The 16,199-nt window shown below is 41.0% G+C and overlaps 1 protein-coding gene across 7 annotated transcripts in view; it reads right to left on the bottom strand.

Annotated features, from left to right (window-relative positions):
- ATP2B2 (ATPase plasma membrane Ca2+ transporting 2) overlaps positions 1–16,199 on the bottom strand; it is a 397,274-nt gene that overhangs the window by 76,219 nt on the left and 304,856 nt on the right. For 4 of the 7 annotated variants that reach the window (XR_005258393.1, XM_038149263.1, XM_038149261.1 and 1 more), the window contains exons 6-13: positions 15,680–15,937; positions 14,557–14,682; positions 13,729–13,854; positions 11,980–12,012; positions 10,355–10,450; positions 4,349–4,390; positions 2,585–2,749; positions 276–490 (exon numbers count right to left, since the gene is read on the bottom strand). Coding sequence is in view for 6 of the 7 variants with exons in the window: in XM_038149263.1 (XP_038005191.1) it covers positions 276–490; positions 2,585–2,749; positions 4,349–4,390; positions 10,355–10,450; positions 11,980–12,012; positions 13,729–13,854; positions 14,557–14,682; positions 15,680–15,937 (1,061 nt within the window). In the remaining variant the exon portion in view is untranslated. The remainder of the gene's footprint in view (positions 1–275; positions 491–2,584; positions 2,750–4,348; positions 4,391–10,354; positions 10,451–11,979; positions 12,013–13,728; positions 13,855–14,556; positions 14,683–15,679; positions 15,938–16,199) is intronic. The other 3 variants (XM_038149262.1, XM_038149264.1, XM_038149268.1) reach the window with 3 other exon arrangements.

The raw sequence follows: 16,199 nt of genomic DNA, 5'->3' as shown, positions 1-16,199 counted from the left end.
CAATAAATTCCCGGTTCCTTGCAAATTAAGTAGGTATTTCTATTGCTTGACATTCCTGCACTGTGCAGTTTTAAGGAGATGTGTTGGAAGATGTATTTGCATTTTTGTTAGAAATATTTTCAATATAACTATTCTTTAAAGCAATTTCATGAACATTTTGAGCACATAATTTTCAGACCATTTTTCATCCCATCTGATAAAACCTGAGGACCAGCTCAGTGGTGAACTCAAGCAAACAGCACTTTTCTCCCTGGATTATTTTGAATGTCTCTTACCTTTACAGAATAAGCCAGAGAAATAGTGACAGCAAGTGGGAGTCCCTCAGGAACAGCAACCACGAGCACAGTAACACCAATAATGAAGAATTTAACAAAATACTGAACGTAGACAGGAGTGCACTCAGGCAACCACTGCTTCTTGTTGACCACAAAGGTGTCAATAGCAAAATACAGTACCAAGATGATGACAGTGATGGCAGACATCACCAGACCTGGGAGGAGAAATCACCAGTTACCATAAACCCAAACAGCACTGAGAACACGAGCAATTAGAAATTGGGATTTGATAGGAAATTCTTTCTTTCTTTGTGACGTTTTTCACCAGTACCAAAACCAACAATAACAGTTTATTTACAATGAAGTAAAAAACATTGCCATAATATATTTACAGTGCACAAGGAATTCTAGGGAATTCATTTTTAAGCACTTCCTGCTGCCTTTGAAACTTCCCAGGCAGTGCAGGAGTTCTGCTGTCACTTAAGCTACGCTTATTCAATTTAGCACATTACTTTGCCTGGTACAACATTTATCTGTCCTTTTAACCCCCACCTTTTACAAATTACTTGTCTATCCATATTTAAACACCTTTCTTCTAAGTAAGTATATCTTTAGAGGCTTGAGCAAAGGAGCCTCCCATGTTGCTGTATAAAATACTGTAGAAAAGCCCTGCAGATGAGTCTGGGTAAATATAAAGAGGCAATAATGCAGAATTATCCGCAGGACAGGTTTTCACTGGGTTTGCTTAAAATGTAACTAATACTGGTGTTTCCAAGGTGTCCCTTTTCAAGGGAACATCTGTAGAGTGTGTATTTTCATGAGCAGAGGTTCCATAGAGACAGAGCCACCAATTAATATTTGACAGAATTGACAAAATGTCCCAAGCATTCCATCCACTCTCCCAATGGCACAGACTGCTGGGATAGCACTCCTGCTCCACAGTTTTGTCCCTGGGTTTGAGTATACAAATAAAATTTCCACTATAGCCTCAGCTTTGCATTGCTGTGACAGCCCTGTTTGGCAGGTTTGTGTGAAGGAGTTAAGCCTGCATTTTGTAATAAATTAATTTCTCCCTAATGAGATCATAGAGTGGAAGGAGAATGCTGTGAATTTCATGTCTTGACTGTAGTTTTTAAAAGATTGGTAAAGCTGAAGGATGCTAAGGTTGACAGGAAACAGATGAGTCAGGGAGATCACTCTGCCAGAGGATAAAGGAAAAACCATTAAAATGTTGTACAGGCAAATACTCCTGACAACACAAGACATCCCCATAGGTTGCTCAACACCAAAGAAAAACCAAATGAGGCAATGACTAATTAATTTAATTCCTGTTGCTTGCCACATTCTGGTCAGAATTCCCTACACAATTACTTCAAGAGTGATGATCACATGCCAGAGCAGAAGTCAAGGCAGTGCAGAAAGGTATTTAATCCAAGCAATTAATCATCAGGGGAAACAAAGGAGAGAAGCTGGAGGAATATGAACTGGGTCAAGGCATGAAATTGGATATCAGGGATGATAATCCTGGATTTGGTCACACTCTGCTCAGGCAAAGGGAATTGGCATTGCAGGGTTATGTGATCAACTCCTGTGATGAACTCACAGGGGAATGGGAAGGGGAAAATCCAAACTGGGGGAGAAGGCTGAGGGAGATGGAACAGAAGTAAAGGGATCTTGAAGGGTCTCCACCCGGGAGCTAAAATCAAAATCTCTTCCAGAAGATCAAAATCCCTTTATTATCAGGAGAAAAGCAAACCTAAGGAACTTTAGGCCCTTATGGAAGGTTTCCACTCTCTGCCTACATGTTGGAGAAGTGCTGCTTCCAACACCAGGGGCCAGATGGTTCTGGATACACGAGTCCAAAGATGTGTCATGCTTGGGAAGAAGGCAGGAATGTGGATATTTGGGGAGAATAGAATGAGTTCAGAATCCATGAGGGGGAAATACTGTGTGAGTGATATGTTGAGATGGTATTAGGGATTCTGAAACTGTGTACTCCCAAGATCTGAGGGGAGAGGAAATTAAATACATAATTACTGCACTTGGGAATATTAACTCTGAGAAAAGCTGCATTTCATTTTGATTCAAATATTCATTACAATCCAAGTTGCCCAAAGCTCCTTGACAGTCAAAGCTGATTTTTAGGAGAATAAAAGATCTTCAGCACCGCATACTGTCCTTAGAACAGCTTTGTGATGACCCATTTCCAAACCTTGCAGTAAAAAAGGGCCTGTCCCTTTTCAGAACCATTTGCTTTGCATCTCTTTGCCTCCTGTGACCCAGAGGGGTTTGGTGTCACCCAGCCATACCTGCTTTGCCAATCTGCACTGCCAGCTTGGTCAGCTTTCCCTGCAGGACGGATTTTTCCTTCTTGTGCATGTTGGATTTCTTCTTGTCCTTGTCGTCTCCCTCTCCCCCTTCTGCGCTCTTCAGCGGCTGCATCTCCATGGCAGCAGCCCCATCCTGCTGCTTGGCTGATAATGCAGAACAAAACTGTTACTCCAGAGCTTTATCCCTTCCTTCTCTCCGTGTTTGTCCTCTCTGAGCCCAGCCAGCATCGCAGGGGTTGCCTGGGACAATGTCTGCCAGGGACACCCTTGGCTCCCTGGAGAGCCAGCGGGGCTCTGCAGGACACAGCTGTGCCAGCACATCCCTCAGGACACGTGGGGATTTGGGCTGGAAAGCATTGATGGGGTTTATCCCTCCTTTTTACCCCCACCCGTGATGCTCTGGGCCATACACATACATGTCACTGAATGTCTTGCACGTGACTGGGCAGGTGGCAGCACCAGCACTGCAGGATTCCCTGCAACAGCAGAGCTCAGGTGCTTTGACAGATCCACATTCCTCTGGATTTTGGGATGCCTCTTAAAATGCAATGCATATTTCCAATGCAAATATTTTGAAGGCAATGTGGCTGCACAGGTGGCCCATGTGTCACCTCTCTGGGCTGCAGGGGCACCTCAGTGACCAGGGGACCACACTGCCATCCACCATTCCAGAAAAGCTCTCAGTTATAAAGTTTCCTCAGCATTCTGTGATCAAGGTACTCAGCCCTCGGGTCTGATGCTGGTGGCGTCACCATTCCCCCACAAAAGCCACACACAGTTTCAGGGCTGATCCCTCCTTTCCTGACAAAATGCCAGCAGAGGGAAACTTTATTTTTGCATAGGCAACGACATTGCAGTGAATATATGTGCATGTTTCTGGTTTGTACTGAGCACAATAAATAAAATAGGATGAGATGAAACAGCTTTGCTTTCGTGATGAGATTGTACAAGACTGTGCTTGTTTGACCTGGAAATCTAATTTATCTACCTAGCCTGAATGCTTCTTATTTAACAGCATTTTATTTGCTACTTTTGTACCATGAACCACTGAGTTTCTTTATCCAGTTTCTGAGCCATCACCTTTGCAATGTTCAATATTATCTGAGAAGAGAAAATTGTCATTTAATTTGGTATAACCCAAAGAGCCCTTGATAGCTGTGTCTTATAATAAAAGGGAACCATAACTTTGCTTCAGAGAAAGCAAAATATTGATTCCAATTTCTTCCTGACATTGTATATTAAATAAGGAACACCTAGGACTCTCAATCTTCCTGTTGTTTATCCTTATAAAAGGTTTTACACTGCAAGATAACACCTTGGCTTTAAGGTTTCCTTTTTTTATTGCTTTGCCTTTCCCCTGCAAATGAAGAGATGTCCAGACAATGCCATCAGACACCAGAGATGATGAGACATAAAAAAGCTGGGCTGGAAAAATCACTAACAACACATAGGATACACAACTTGCACAGGAAAAATTAATTCAAATGAGCTTTGTGAGACGAAAGCAACATCTGTAAACGGTCCCTTTAAAATACTCCTCTCCTAAACCTCTGCAGCTTGTGGAAGTTACAATCTCTTTGGCTGGCGTTGGCTGTTTGGGGTTTTTTTGGACATTTTGCATGAACAATTAGGGCCAGTTTCACACACAGGCATGGACCACAGGTTCTCACTGTACTTTGGGACAGGGTTGAACTACATGCTAACAATACAATCCACAACCTCCTGAATAGCAAAGAAGATTACCTTTGTTCTGGTTGTTCTCCATATTCCCATCCTGCATCTTGCCTAAATGATGAAAAATTCCAACAGACAACAGACAGTAAACAACCTTCAGCTGAGACAGAACACGAAAATGGGGATTTATATCAATGGGAGACAAAAGCCATGAGCACACCACGGGCACCTGGGCACCATCCCCTGCCCTCACAGCTGCACTCACAGAGGGGCCAACCCAGCCTGGCATGTCCAAGGAATTCCAGCCAAGCTCGGGGTTGGAACACCTTAAATGCTGAATATCAGCACGTATTTTTGAGGAACCTGCATAAATTCAGAGGGGGAAACTAATAAAGTGGATCTGGTGGGAAAATGAATATGAATAATATTCCTGAGCTGACGTTTCAGAGGGCTGGGACTTAAAAATTCTGGCACACACCACTATAGAGTATGGCTTTCTTAATGTATTCCAGAATTAAACTAATCATGTTACTAAATTGAGGAAAAAATAGAAACAATTCTGTTAATAAATCTAAATGAATAAATAAAAAATGTAAATCAGATAGGATTTTTAAATTATGTCTTCCTCACTTGGTTCTACTAATTAGCAAATTTCTCCTGGAAATACAAGTGCCAGGTGACCTAAATTCAGATTTATCCTGAACATAGATTTACCATGTGCCTCTTTAATTTCCAGCTTGACATTTTATCCACAAACAGTTTTACCACAGCAAAGTCCTTATTCCTTTGTGCCTTTTTCAAGTGGAAATGTCATTTGAAAGTGTGCATGAGATAAAAAATGGCAAAATGTACAAATCACATACAAAACCTTGGTATTCAGAATAACAGCTAAATACTTTCAAATGGATTCAAAATTTCTTGGTGGCATCCCTTACGAAACTCTCACAGTAATTATATCAATTTATGGAAAAGGCTACAACAAATATTATCTCAGAATGGATGACAATGTCTTTTGGTAGTTATGTAAAATGCACAATAAAAAATGATGCTAAGGAAAATTAAGTTAAAATACCATTACAGGATTGTTGACACATTCTAATAAGAAATGTACCATCAGGATCTATTAAAAAACGTGCCAGCAGGTACATCTTGCTCTTCTGACTGCTATGTGGATTCATTTTTTCACTCTGCTGTGAATAAATCATAACAAAATGGAAAAGCTAAGAGACCTCTCTTGCGTGTTGGTCTTTGCACTAAGTGAGAGAGCAGAAGTGACCAAGTCAGTGTTATATTTGTCAAAAATAGGCCCCAGTGCCATGCTGGGAAATTCCAAAGCCCAGAAGCAGAGCCAGGGAAAGGACATCTCGTGACCTAAAATCATCTCAGAGCTCAGGTGAATTACTGCAATGAACCACTGACCATCAGCTGCATGTCTGTGTTTCTAATTCTATTCCTACCCTGGCAATAACAGGACTTTTAAAAATTCAGAATCCCCCTTCCAGAGCTTCACACTTTGCACAGGAGAGGAATCCATGAATCTGAGCAAAAGCAAGCTCCTTTCCACAGTGAAATTCCCTGTAAAACCTTGGCCTGTGGGGCACAGTTGGACTCAGTACCTGCCTGGTGGCTGTTTTTCTTAGAAGGGCTTTTAATAAAGTTACTGGAAGACACAAAATATCTCTGGAGATTTGGATATCTGGCTGGAGCATAAAGCCTTCCCTAAGAACTGGAAGGCATTAATTTAGAGCAGGCAGTCTGCTCCATTTCCTGCTCTGGAGATCCTTTTGCAGAGTGCAATTCCAAATCTCAGAGGGGCAAAAAAATGGAACAATATTCAACTTTCAAAGTGATAAAATCACTAACAAAACCCAATTGTGACTGTCCCAACTGGCAGACACATTACAGAGATTTTTTAAATTAAAACATGTATTTTGGGACATATATTTGCTACTTAATAGCATAATTATCATAATAAATTACACCAACAATTGACTGGCTACCTGAAAACAGCAGTACACAAAATAAACAATCATTAACAACAGTTCGAACTCAGGTATTTTAAAAATACATTCTTGATTTTCTTAATCTACTGCATTCAGGGTATTGAGTGGGGGAAGTCATCAGAGGTAGTTACAGTTCAGTTATTTAGACAGAATAACAAAGAGAAGGTAATTTGGGTAATCAAGATAAAGAAAAGGAAGCTGTAAACTATTTATATCCTCCTGTGCCAAATAATTTCAAGGTTGCACTTTGGTATAAAATATGAACAAGGAAATTAAGGCAGAAAGAAAGGTGACAGAATCACCACTGCTGAGAGATCCTTCCTCCTTCCAGGCACAAACACTCTCCCACCCTTCTCTCCTTGGTGCATTATTTAGAATTGTCAAAAGGAGGAGTATTTATTAATATTTTGATAGCATCAAGTGAAATATTTCTTTAAAAATACAATATTTTAAACATAATTCTGAAAATATTTTCTTCTTTTCTGTTTGGAATAATAAATAAAATAAATGTTTTTTGGGCTGGAGAAATCCATCTGAGTTTTTTATCACTGTTCTAAGCTAGGATGAAAAATCAGGAAGTTTAGAATAGCATTTCTAGTACCTGCATTCTGGAGCTGATTTGAAAGTTCTGAATTTAAATACAAATATTTTTCACACGCCTTTGCCTCACTACAGTTCCTGTATTTTGGAAAGGACTCATGGCACCTTTACTGACTAAATTCTTACTATAAAAGTCATGGACTTCACCAAACAAAATCCCCAAGAAAAGCCTCCCCTTTGCCTGCTGCAGCCCTTGAGGAAGAGCCAGTGACACAGAACAACAAAGTTCTATCACTATTTTGGAAATTATTTCCCCCATTTGGAAATTATTTCTAAATTGGAAGAAGTGCTTGGAATCAACCAAAGAAAATAATGGAATTGTGTTCCAAGTGCTGAGAGGCAACCACTGTGTTGAATAGGAAGTTTTAGATAATCCTTCCATGCATTCAATAAATGACTTCACTTACAATTCAGAAATATAAATTATAAATTACAAATTATAAGTTATAAATTATAAGTTATAAATCATAAATGTATTTATACTAGAAAAATAATATTTTTAAAAGAGTTCAAATGGCAAATTGCTTTGCAGGAGCAGAAGTAGCTCAGTACCTACACTGGAATTAGCTGTAGATGTAAAATATTCCAGCAGAGATTACTCTGACTCTGGTTAGCCATTTCTATACCTTTTCTATATTTTCTTAACACACATTTAAGTAGCAAATTCTCTAGTTTACAAATGCCAAAAGAACTCCAACAACCCACCCTGGAAGTCCTGATTTAGGAAGGTGGCAGTGCTCTTCTGCAAGGAAATCAAATTTGGGGTAATTTGAGCTACTGGAAGGAAATCAAATTTGGGGTAAACAAGCTGTAAACAGTGATTGCTGCTTCCTTGATTTTCATTTTTAAGTTACCTTTACTAAATATAATACCTTGGAATGAGATGAGTTTTCCTGAATTATTACATTTCTTCAAAATTTTCTTCTCTGTTTATGGCCTTAACTTGCAACCTTTCAAAAAATGAACTGTATTGTCCATAGTTCTGACAATGAGATCAGCAACAATTCTCTATTTTGATCTCAACTCCTAAAATTCAACATTTATAGGAATTTATAAGAGTTCCTCTGGTACAGCACATAATGCACAGGCTGGGTCACAAAGTAAATTAATTTCTCACTACAGGCTCACAGGCTGACAACAAACTCTTTCTTTTGTGTCAATTGTTTATTGACAACTAAGAATGAAAATATTTTATCTGAAATGGAATTGGTTGATTTTTCAAGCAACAACATTTCCTGAGCTTGCTATTTATTCAAGTACATAATTATTAATTCTTACTTTCAGATACTTTCTACCCAAAGACTATAGGTAAAAAGACTATTATACCTACAAAGACTGTAGGTAAAATTCTAGTTTCCAGTCACACCTCAGGAAGAATTTTCTGACTTTAAAAAAATATTAATTTCATCCAGACCAGCGGAATATGCAGATGAATTTGGGGTCCTTGCTTTGTAACTTATCCTCTCTTTCCTTTCTCCCCTCCAAACCATATCTATATTTTCAGTATTTCACTTCAGTATAGCAGTATTTCATATATATGCAGTATTTAATTTCAGTACAGCATTCATCAGCAGTGCTAACTGAGAAATTACCAGAAATCTGGCGTTGCCCATTTCCCAGATAATTCCAAAGCACTCAGACCTATGTTTGCCTGTCTGAGTTCTCTGAGCTGTTGAACTGGGGAAAGCCTCTCCTGCCCTTGTTCTGCTGATCAAAGACCAGCAGAATTATTGACCTGCCTCATCTCAGAGGAACTAAAATCCAAAACATCCTTAACTGCACAAAAAAATTCCCTCCACACTGCAAAGGCCTGAGCTTGTATCTCTCAGCTGCAGGATAAACATGGGCAGTAACTGTTGTTCCTGACTGGAGAGAGGATGATGGAAAATCACATCCCTAATTCCGACACTGATCTAATATCCCCTGGAACTCAATTTCCTCATTAAGCTCAGCATTAAGCCCAAACACAACAGGGATTTACCAGCTCTGAGCAGAGCCCAGGGCTCGTTCTGCACCTGCTGAGCACCAGCAAAGAGGGGCTGAACTCTGCTCCCAACCCTCCTCTAGAGCTGGCAGGGATGAGCAGGAGTGCTGAGCAGCCAGGGGGACTGCAGGGGAGTTTGTTTGTTTTGCACTCACTAAAGTGGAATTATCACAGAATCATCACAGAATGGTTTGGAACAAACCCTACAGCCCATCCAGTGCCACCCTTTCATGGCAGGGACACCTTCCACTGTCCCAGGGTTCTTCAGCCCTGTCCAGCCTGGGCACTGCCAGGGATCCAGGGGCAGCCACAGCTTCTCTGTGTCAGGACCTCACAGCACCCTCACAGCAATGGAGAATAAAAGACTTACAATTCATTCCCTGGTTCTTGGTCTCTAAGGAATCTGGAACCAGGATGGTGGAGGTCCCTGCCATGCAAGGAGATGTAGGGATTGTAAATCCTAGTTTTCCAGAATGAGTTTTAAATCTGGTTATATGTTTCTTTCAAATTATTTGAAAATAGGCCTAAAGATTTCCTGTGTCACTGTTTTAAATAAGATCCTACAGCAGTGAATCCTGTTCCTTGTTTAGCACTTGATATTGCTGTCAGAAACTCCCATTTCACATGTGAAATGCAACCAGCATGGAAAAAAGACTTCTTTCACCAACATGATGAAAAGTAGAATTACTTTACTCAGTATTTTTGTCTCTGCACAAGAAGGAAAGGTTGCTTGACAAATAAAGGCTCATGTATCTGATTAGCAGCAAAATACAGCTGATGCCTACACTAATATTGACCCATTCAATCCAGTTTAACACTGGAATCTGACTGCTAGGAGAGACACTGAAATATCTGCCTGCTAACAAGCGGGGTCAGGAATCTGTACTGGGACACAGTCAACACTGGCTGCAGGAATGGTTTGGTTTGGGTTTAGTTGACACAGGCAGGCTCAGGAGAAAGTCACTGAGGGCTCACACAAATATCCACAAAGCTTCTCAATCCCTCTGCTGAAAATAGCAAAAGTTGTTCCTAAGACAGTGTTGGTTGAAATGGAGGCAGAGCCCTGATCCCAGCCTTCTCTCAGAACTGTGTGAGGAGTTACGAGTGAAAAAGAGGAGAAGCAGAGAGAATCCCTTTCTCATGGTGCTCTTCTCCAGATCTATGCTGAATAATGAAACTTTATAATAAAACATCAGTTGAATCTGCCCAAAAGTTTTGAAACTGGCCTGACGTAACTGCTTCTTTTAACTGCAGTTTGAATGGCAAATAAATCACGATTTCAAACTCTGCCAGGCTGAATTCGGGGGGAATGAAGCTGCAGCATCCCTGTGGCCCCTCTGCCAAGCTCCTGCAGAGCGTGTGGAGCAGGATCTCTCAGAGTGCAGTCACACAAACACAACATCTGTGCAGGTCAGCGAGGGGAGAGGGAATTTGACACAGTCAGGAGAGAAATCCATCAAATCAGACAAGCCGGGGGTTGTGACGTACCATTGACTAAGCTGGCATTTGCATTATCAGTGGCATTTGCACCTGCTGCACCATCTGTGGCTGGAGGAGGGTGGGAGGAGGGATGGGAAGAATCTACTGAGCAATAATGGATAAAAAAAAAAAAATAAAATCAACAAAAAAGCACAAAAACAAAACAGCAAACGATAAATAAATAATAACAGCAACGCGAACGAATGCACGTGACAGAGAGAAAAGCTTTTGTGACTTTGTTTGCTCCCAAAATCAAAGAGTTTGAAATTAATTAACACAAATTTCCAAAGCAATGTGGCATTGGGAAGGTGTCACAAAGTAAGCCGAAAATCAAATAATAATAACAATAATAATAATAACAATAATAATAACAAAAGATAAATAAATATGAAACACATTTAGCAAAGTTCAAGGAGTTGGTGAGAACTGGTCCTGTGTACATTGCTATAGTCCTTTTATGTCTTATTTTTTGTACTTTAATGTAATTTATGCATTTTTAAAGTGGTTGAAATGTTTCCTTTGGAGTTAATTTACACAGTACTTGTGTAGCTTTAAAATTTGCATTTAAGAATGCATAATATCTACATCTGTACATACTTCTACACAGTACAGAGGTAAACATTTTATGTTTTAGATAATTTTTCACATTATGATTTATCATCACTGATGCATCCCAGTCTAACAGGGCTCAATCCATGTCCTGCCATCACCCAGGTAAAATGCTTATTGATCTTCATAGAAACATGAAATTTTCCTATATTTTATGTGGAAAAGGCAAATTTAGTCTTCAGGAGAATAAGGGGTTATTTTAAATCTAGATAATGGGCATGAGACATTTCCTGGTTTGTGATGACATGAAGAAAGAATCAAAAAAGAAAATCTCTTCTTCTTTTCAGTTATTATCCACATATTAGAAAAAAACTGGACGAGAAATTTTTCCTAACAGGAAATTGAAAAGCTTGAAGAAGGTTTTATCATTTTACTATGGTTTTTATAGTGAAGTTCAATAAAATTAGTCTCTGCAAATAATAGCTAAAATTTATTTTGTTTCTGGTGGGTAATTGCTCACAACAGAACCAAGTCCTCCCATGGATCCTGACTGAGGCTCTCAAACTGCTCCAGTCCTTGCCCCACAGGGATTACATCGTGCTGTACTGGGTTGGTACTGCAGAAGAATGGGCTGATTTTATTTACAAATGGCAATTTGGGAGAAGAAAATAAACAGCTCCCAGGATTTAAAAACACACCCTGTGCTACTGCATTCAGGAAAATTTCAATTGCAAATTTGATTACTGTGGTGGCAACGACTTAAACTGTTTTGGTGACTCGTGCTTGCTCTTTATTCCGTTTGGATCCTCACTCCAACCAGCACAGCGTGAGGAGCTGCTAACAGCAAATCAACTCTTCCACATTAAATACTTTGCAAATTACTTCTGGAGAACAGCTGATTATTCCAGCTGAACGGGAAGATTTGCAACACCAACAATGCCTGCTCACCAAAAGATTTGGCACCAGCAATCTTGTTGATTTGAAATCATTTTTTAATTTCAACTTGACTGATTCAAAGACGATTATTTCAATCAGCAGTTCCCCCCTGATTTGCATCATTGGATGGGGTACAATTCTTACTCTACCTGGAAGCTGCTGTTCCTCCTCCTGTTTCACACCTGCATGGTGATTTTTAAAGTGTTAGTGAACAATAAAAGCACACACCCACACAGACTGAAAGGGGCAGGATTTCTGAGAACTGCAGGTTTATGTTCCAGAGGTTTTCATTTGAGTTGGTGCCTCCATCTGCCACCAGCTCTGTTCAGGCACGAGCACAAAGCTGCATCAGAAAATGTGGAGGAATTCTCTATATTGTGGATTTTTTTTATATTATAGCTGTTTCCACAGAGCCATGTTCAGTTAAATTCTGTGTCTGCATCCAAATTCTAACACACCTCTCTAAGAATCTCTGTCTCTGGGTAAATTACAGCAACAAGGTGGGGAAAACTCCCTGATTTGTGTTCTCCTGCCTTTCCAGGCTCTTCCCTGTGAAATCTGAGCCAGCCACCAGTGTCCTGAGCAGAGCCTAGGGAGGCCAGCCCAGTTAAACCCAGCCCAGGGAGCTCTCACATCACACAGGGGTGAAGCTGCTCCTCCTCTCCTCCAGACCACACAAAGGCCCTGAAGGACAGCAAGAGCAAACTCCAAGGTGCTGCTCAAAACTGGGCTGGCATAAAAGAGTTTTGCTTTGTGAAGTTTCAGTCTTTTCTCCTTTTAAATCTCCTGGAGCCCCCCATGCCTGGCAGCTATTGTGCATTTCTGTGCAGAAATGAAATGGTAAACGTTTCATTTAGTAAAAAGGGATTTTCTCTAAGCAGCAGGGAGTCAAAAGCAGACACTTGTTGAACATACTCAGAAATGGAAATCACAGGTCCTGAAAACCATTTGAATTTGGCCTTCCTATCTGCAGCTTCATAGAAAATGATGGAAACAAACAAACAAACAAACAAAAAAGTTCATTAAAGCTTTAACTGGTTTTTTACTAATAGTAAAAACCACTAGAAAGAGCAGAAATGTCTGAAAAACCTGTATTAATTGGCCCTTAATCATGTCTGAAAGACAACTATTCTTAGGACAGACTTGGAATGAAATTGTGGAAGCAGAACAATTTACAAGACTGTATGAAGAAAAACTGGCAAGGACAGACATTAAATCATTTTTCTGCTTAGTGTGCAGCCCATAAATTAGCAAATGCTTATGACATCACACTGTAATAAGGTGAAAAGCCCAAAGAGGCTTCTTGATTTCATTAACTGATGCAGGACATGAAAGTAAAACTGTCTGCTAACATTTACTGCTACATTCTTGGCTTTTACTATTCTTAGCTCGACCTTTACACCTGAAGAAATTAAAATGCCTCTCAAGTCAGTCACTGACATTAAACAATCCAGGCTAGCAAAGAGCCACAGCTTATCTTTATTTTATTCCTGAAGCTCCAAGACAGATGCTATTTCCATGGCCAAGGGGTTTTTTCCTTGGGGGAAAAGAACTGAATTGATAGAAAAGCACAAAATCTTTGCAAACTGTAGGTGAGCATGGATTCATGTAGAGAAGCCACAGCAACTGGAGCATGCCCAGGTATTCCCTTGCATTTCAGTATGGACTGGGAGCCTGCAGTTCAGTTTCACACTGGAAAAACATCTTGTTATCCAATGGATTTATTGGTTAACAGCTTCTGCTGTTTTTCTGTGTGACATGTGATGATAAAAATGTGTCATAAAAAAAAAAAAAAAAAGCAGTTTGAAAAATCCTTTATTTGTCAAGAGCGGAGGAGAGCTCTGGCTGCACAAAGCCCAGGAGCTTTCTCTGGAGCATCCTGGTGTTGGGAGATTTACCTTTCTTGTCTTTCTTCTCCTCCTCTTCTCCCCCAGCTCCCAGCAGAGTGAAGATGATGCCAGTCTGAGAATTCACCCCCACAGCAGTCACCAGCATCCGCCCAGAGCCTTCCATGACATGGGTGCCTGAAAAGAGGCAAGACGGGTTACAGAGAGCTAAAATAAATGTAAAAAATTATGCAAGGCCTTTCTGAAATTATTGAGAGAGATTTGCTACACTTTATAAACCTATATTGAGGGGGATATTACCACATAACCAAAATAAACCCTGTTGTGCATTATCCTCAACCAAGAATTAATGCTTAAGCACAAACCTCAGGCTGCACATCCATCACCATCAGATTCTCTTTTTAAAGGAAATACTGTCACTAATCAAGTTTATCTTCTGCAAGAAAACGGTTTCAGCAAACATCACAAATACACAAATTAGGTCAAAAAAAACCACCCCAAAATAAATTCCAAAATAAATTCAAACCTAAAGATCAGAAAATATCTTTAAAAGCCAGCAGAGTCTTGGTTGGTTCAGTTGGAAAGGAAAAGCACTGCAACCTTCCTCAGAAATTTATCAGAGCCTCCTTTAAGATGTGTCACTATTTCCAAATCCCTTTTAATTAAGAACGTGCCATTTGTATCCCTGTGTTTTGTTCTGAGGGAATCTCCTCCTGAACTGGACAACAAAGGTGGATAAAAATATCCTCCAAAAAGTGCCCTTGGCTCCTAGGCTCCCAGAGCAGCTTTGGCAGGCAAATAGGCGCCCAGCAGAGCTCAGGCTGAGCTCTGCACAGCTGGAGAGGGCAGAGCAGGCAGAGGGGATGGGGCAGATCTTACCTGACAGCAGCATCGGGTCTTTGTCCACGGATTTGCGCACCTGGTCGGACTCTCCAGTCAAGGAGCTCTCATCGATTTTGAGATCATTTCCTTGAATAAATATCCCATCAGCAGGTAGAAGGTCACCTGTGGTCAGAACGGGGCAATGGAAAACCTCCATGAGATTGCTTTTATAATTACATGATGAGTTTTGTTACAAAATCACAATCAATTGCATGAAAAGGTGAAATGAAAGGAGAAGGGATGGAATTACTCCTGATTGTGTCCACACAAGCCACAGTACTGCAAGCCAGCCAGGAAAGGCCTTTTATTGCACACATGTTCTGCCTCATGCTATCCCAGAATCCAAATGTATCCCATTTACCTCTCAATGGACATCTCCATCACGGGTGTTTGGCAGGGAAGTGCTCCTCACACCACCTGAAGGTTTCTCCATCAGATTTCATAGGAATTAATATCAGCTAATTAACAGCTGAGCTGCCCTTTCCCCTTCCCCCTCAGGGAGCCCTTAGGTAAGTCCAGGAGAAATGTGATGGCTGATGGAAGGGGGATATTGCTGGAATTGACAGCTCCCTGCAGAGCACACAGGGTTCCTGCAGGAGCTTTCACTCCACTGGAGCACGGGGCTTTCCCTATGTCATGGAATTATCAGGCACCTTATCTGGGGGATCAGTCTGGATCTGAAGCAACTCATGAGGTGATCATAGAGGCACAATTCCCTTCTACAAAAAATTTAAAAACACTTCCTCTTGCCCCTAACTGGACAGAAGTAAAAAGAAATTAATCTGACTAATGTAATCCTCCATGACAGAGAATCAGCTTCGTATGAACAAATACAGAAAACTGGAAGGACAAATACAGAAAACTGGAAGGAACTGGAAAACTGACCAGTCCTTGTCCTGAGCAGTGAAAGAAGTTTACACCAATTGAATTGATTTCCTAGTGCAGCTTTACAGCAGGTCTTTATGTTCTCCTTTTGCCCTGACAGCTCAGGTGTCACCTCAGCATGGCCAATTCTGATTTTCTGTCCTGTAAACCTGCCCTAACCCTGCCAGGGAAGCGTGTCCATGCTGCTGGGAAGGGCCAGCCGAGCAAACCAAGGCTCCAAAGGCCATGCACTCACCGTATTTGACCTGTGCAATGTCCCCAACCACGATCTCTGCCACGGGGATCTGGATGACCTGTCCCCCTCGCACCACGGTGAACTTCTGCTCCTGCTCGATGCGGCTCTGCAGCCCCCGGAACTGCTTCTCCTTGCTCCAGTCGTTGAAGGCAGTGACCAGGACAACGCAGATGACAGACAGGAGGATGGCAGCACCTTCAATCCAGCCAGCTTCGGCCTCGCCCTCATCCTCAGCCCCTCCTGTTGCAGTACCACACCCTGCAGAGATGTTAAGGACCGGTTTAGGGAAGGTTGGGTGTACCACAAGAAATGAAGTTTGCTGTGACGTGACAAGGTGAGGGGATGGAGCTGCTTTTCCAAGCACTGCCTGCTGATGAAACATGGCAGAATGGAGGAGAAGGACAAATAATAAAAATTTTTTTTTTCTGTGGAAAAGAGAAAGGAAATAAATCGACAGAAATCTTTGTCCTTTTAACTTTTCTTCTGAGCAACCCATCCTTGGTGAACCCAGACTAAACAA

This window comes from Motacilla alba, chromosome 12 (assembly GCF_015832195.1).
Source record: "Motacilla alba alba isolate MOTALB_02 chromosome 12, Motacilla_alba_V1.0_pri, whole genome shotgun sequence".
Classification (NCBI taxonomy): domain Eukaryota; kingdom Metazoa; phylum Chordata; class Aves; order Passeriformes; family Motacillidae; genus Motacilla; species Motacilla alba.
This window is presented reverse-complemented; position numbering and strand designations above follow the sequence as displayed.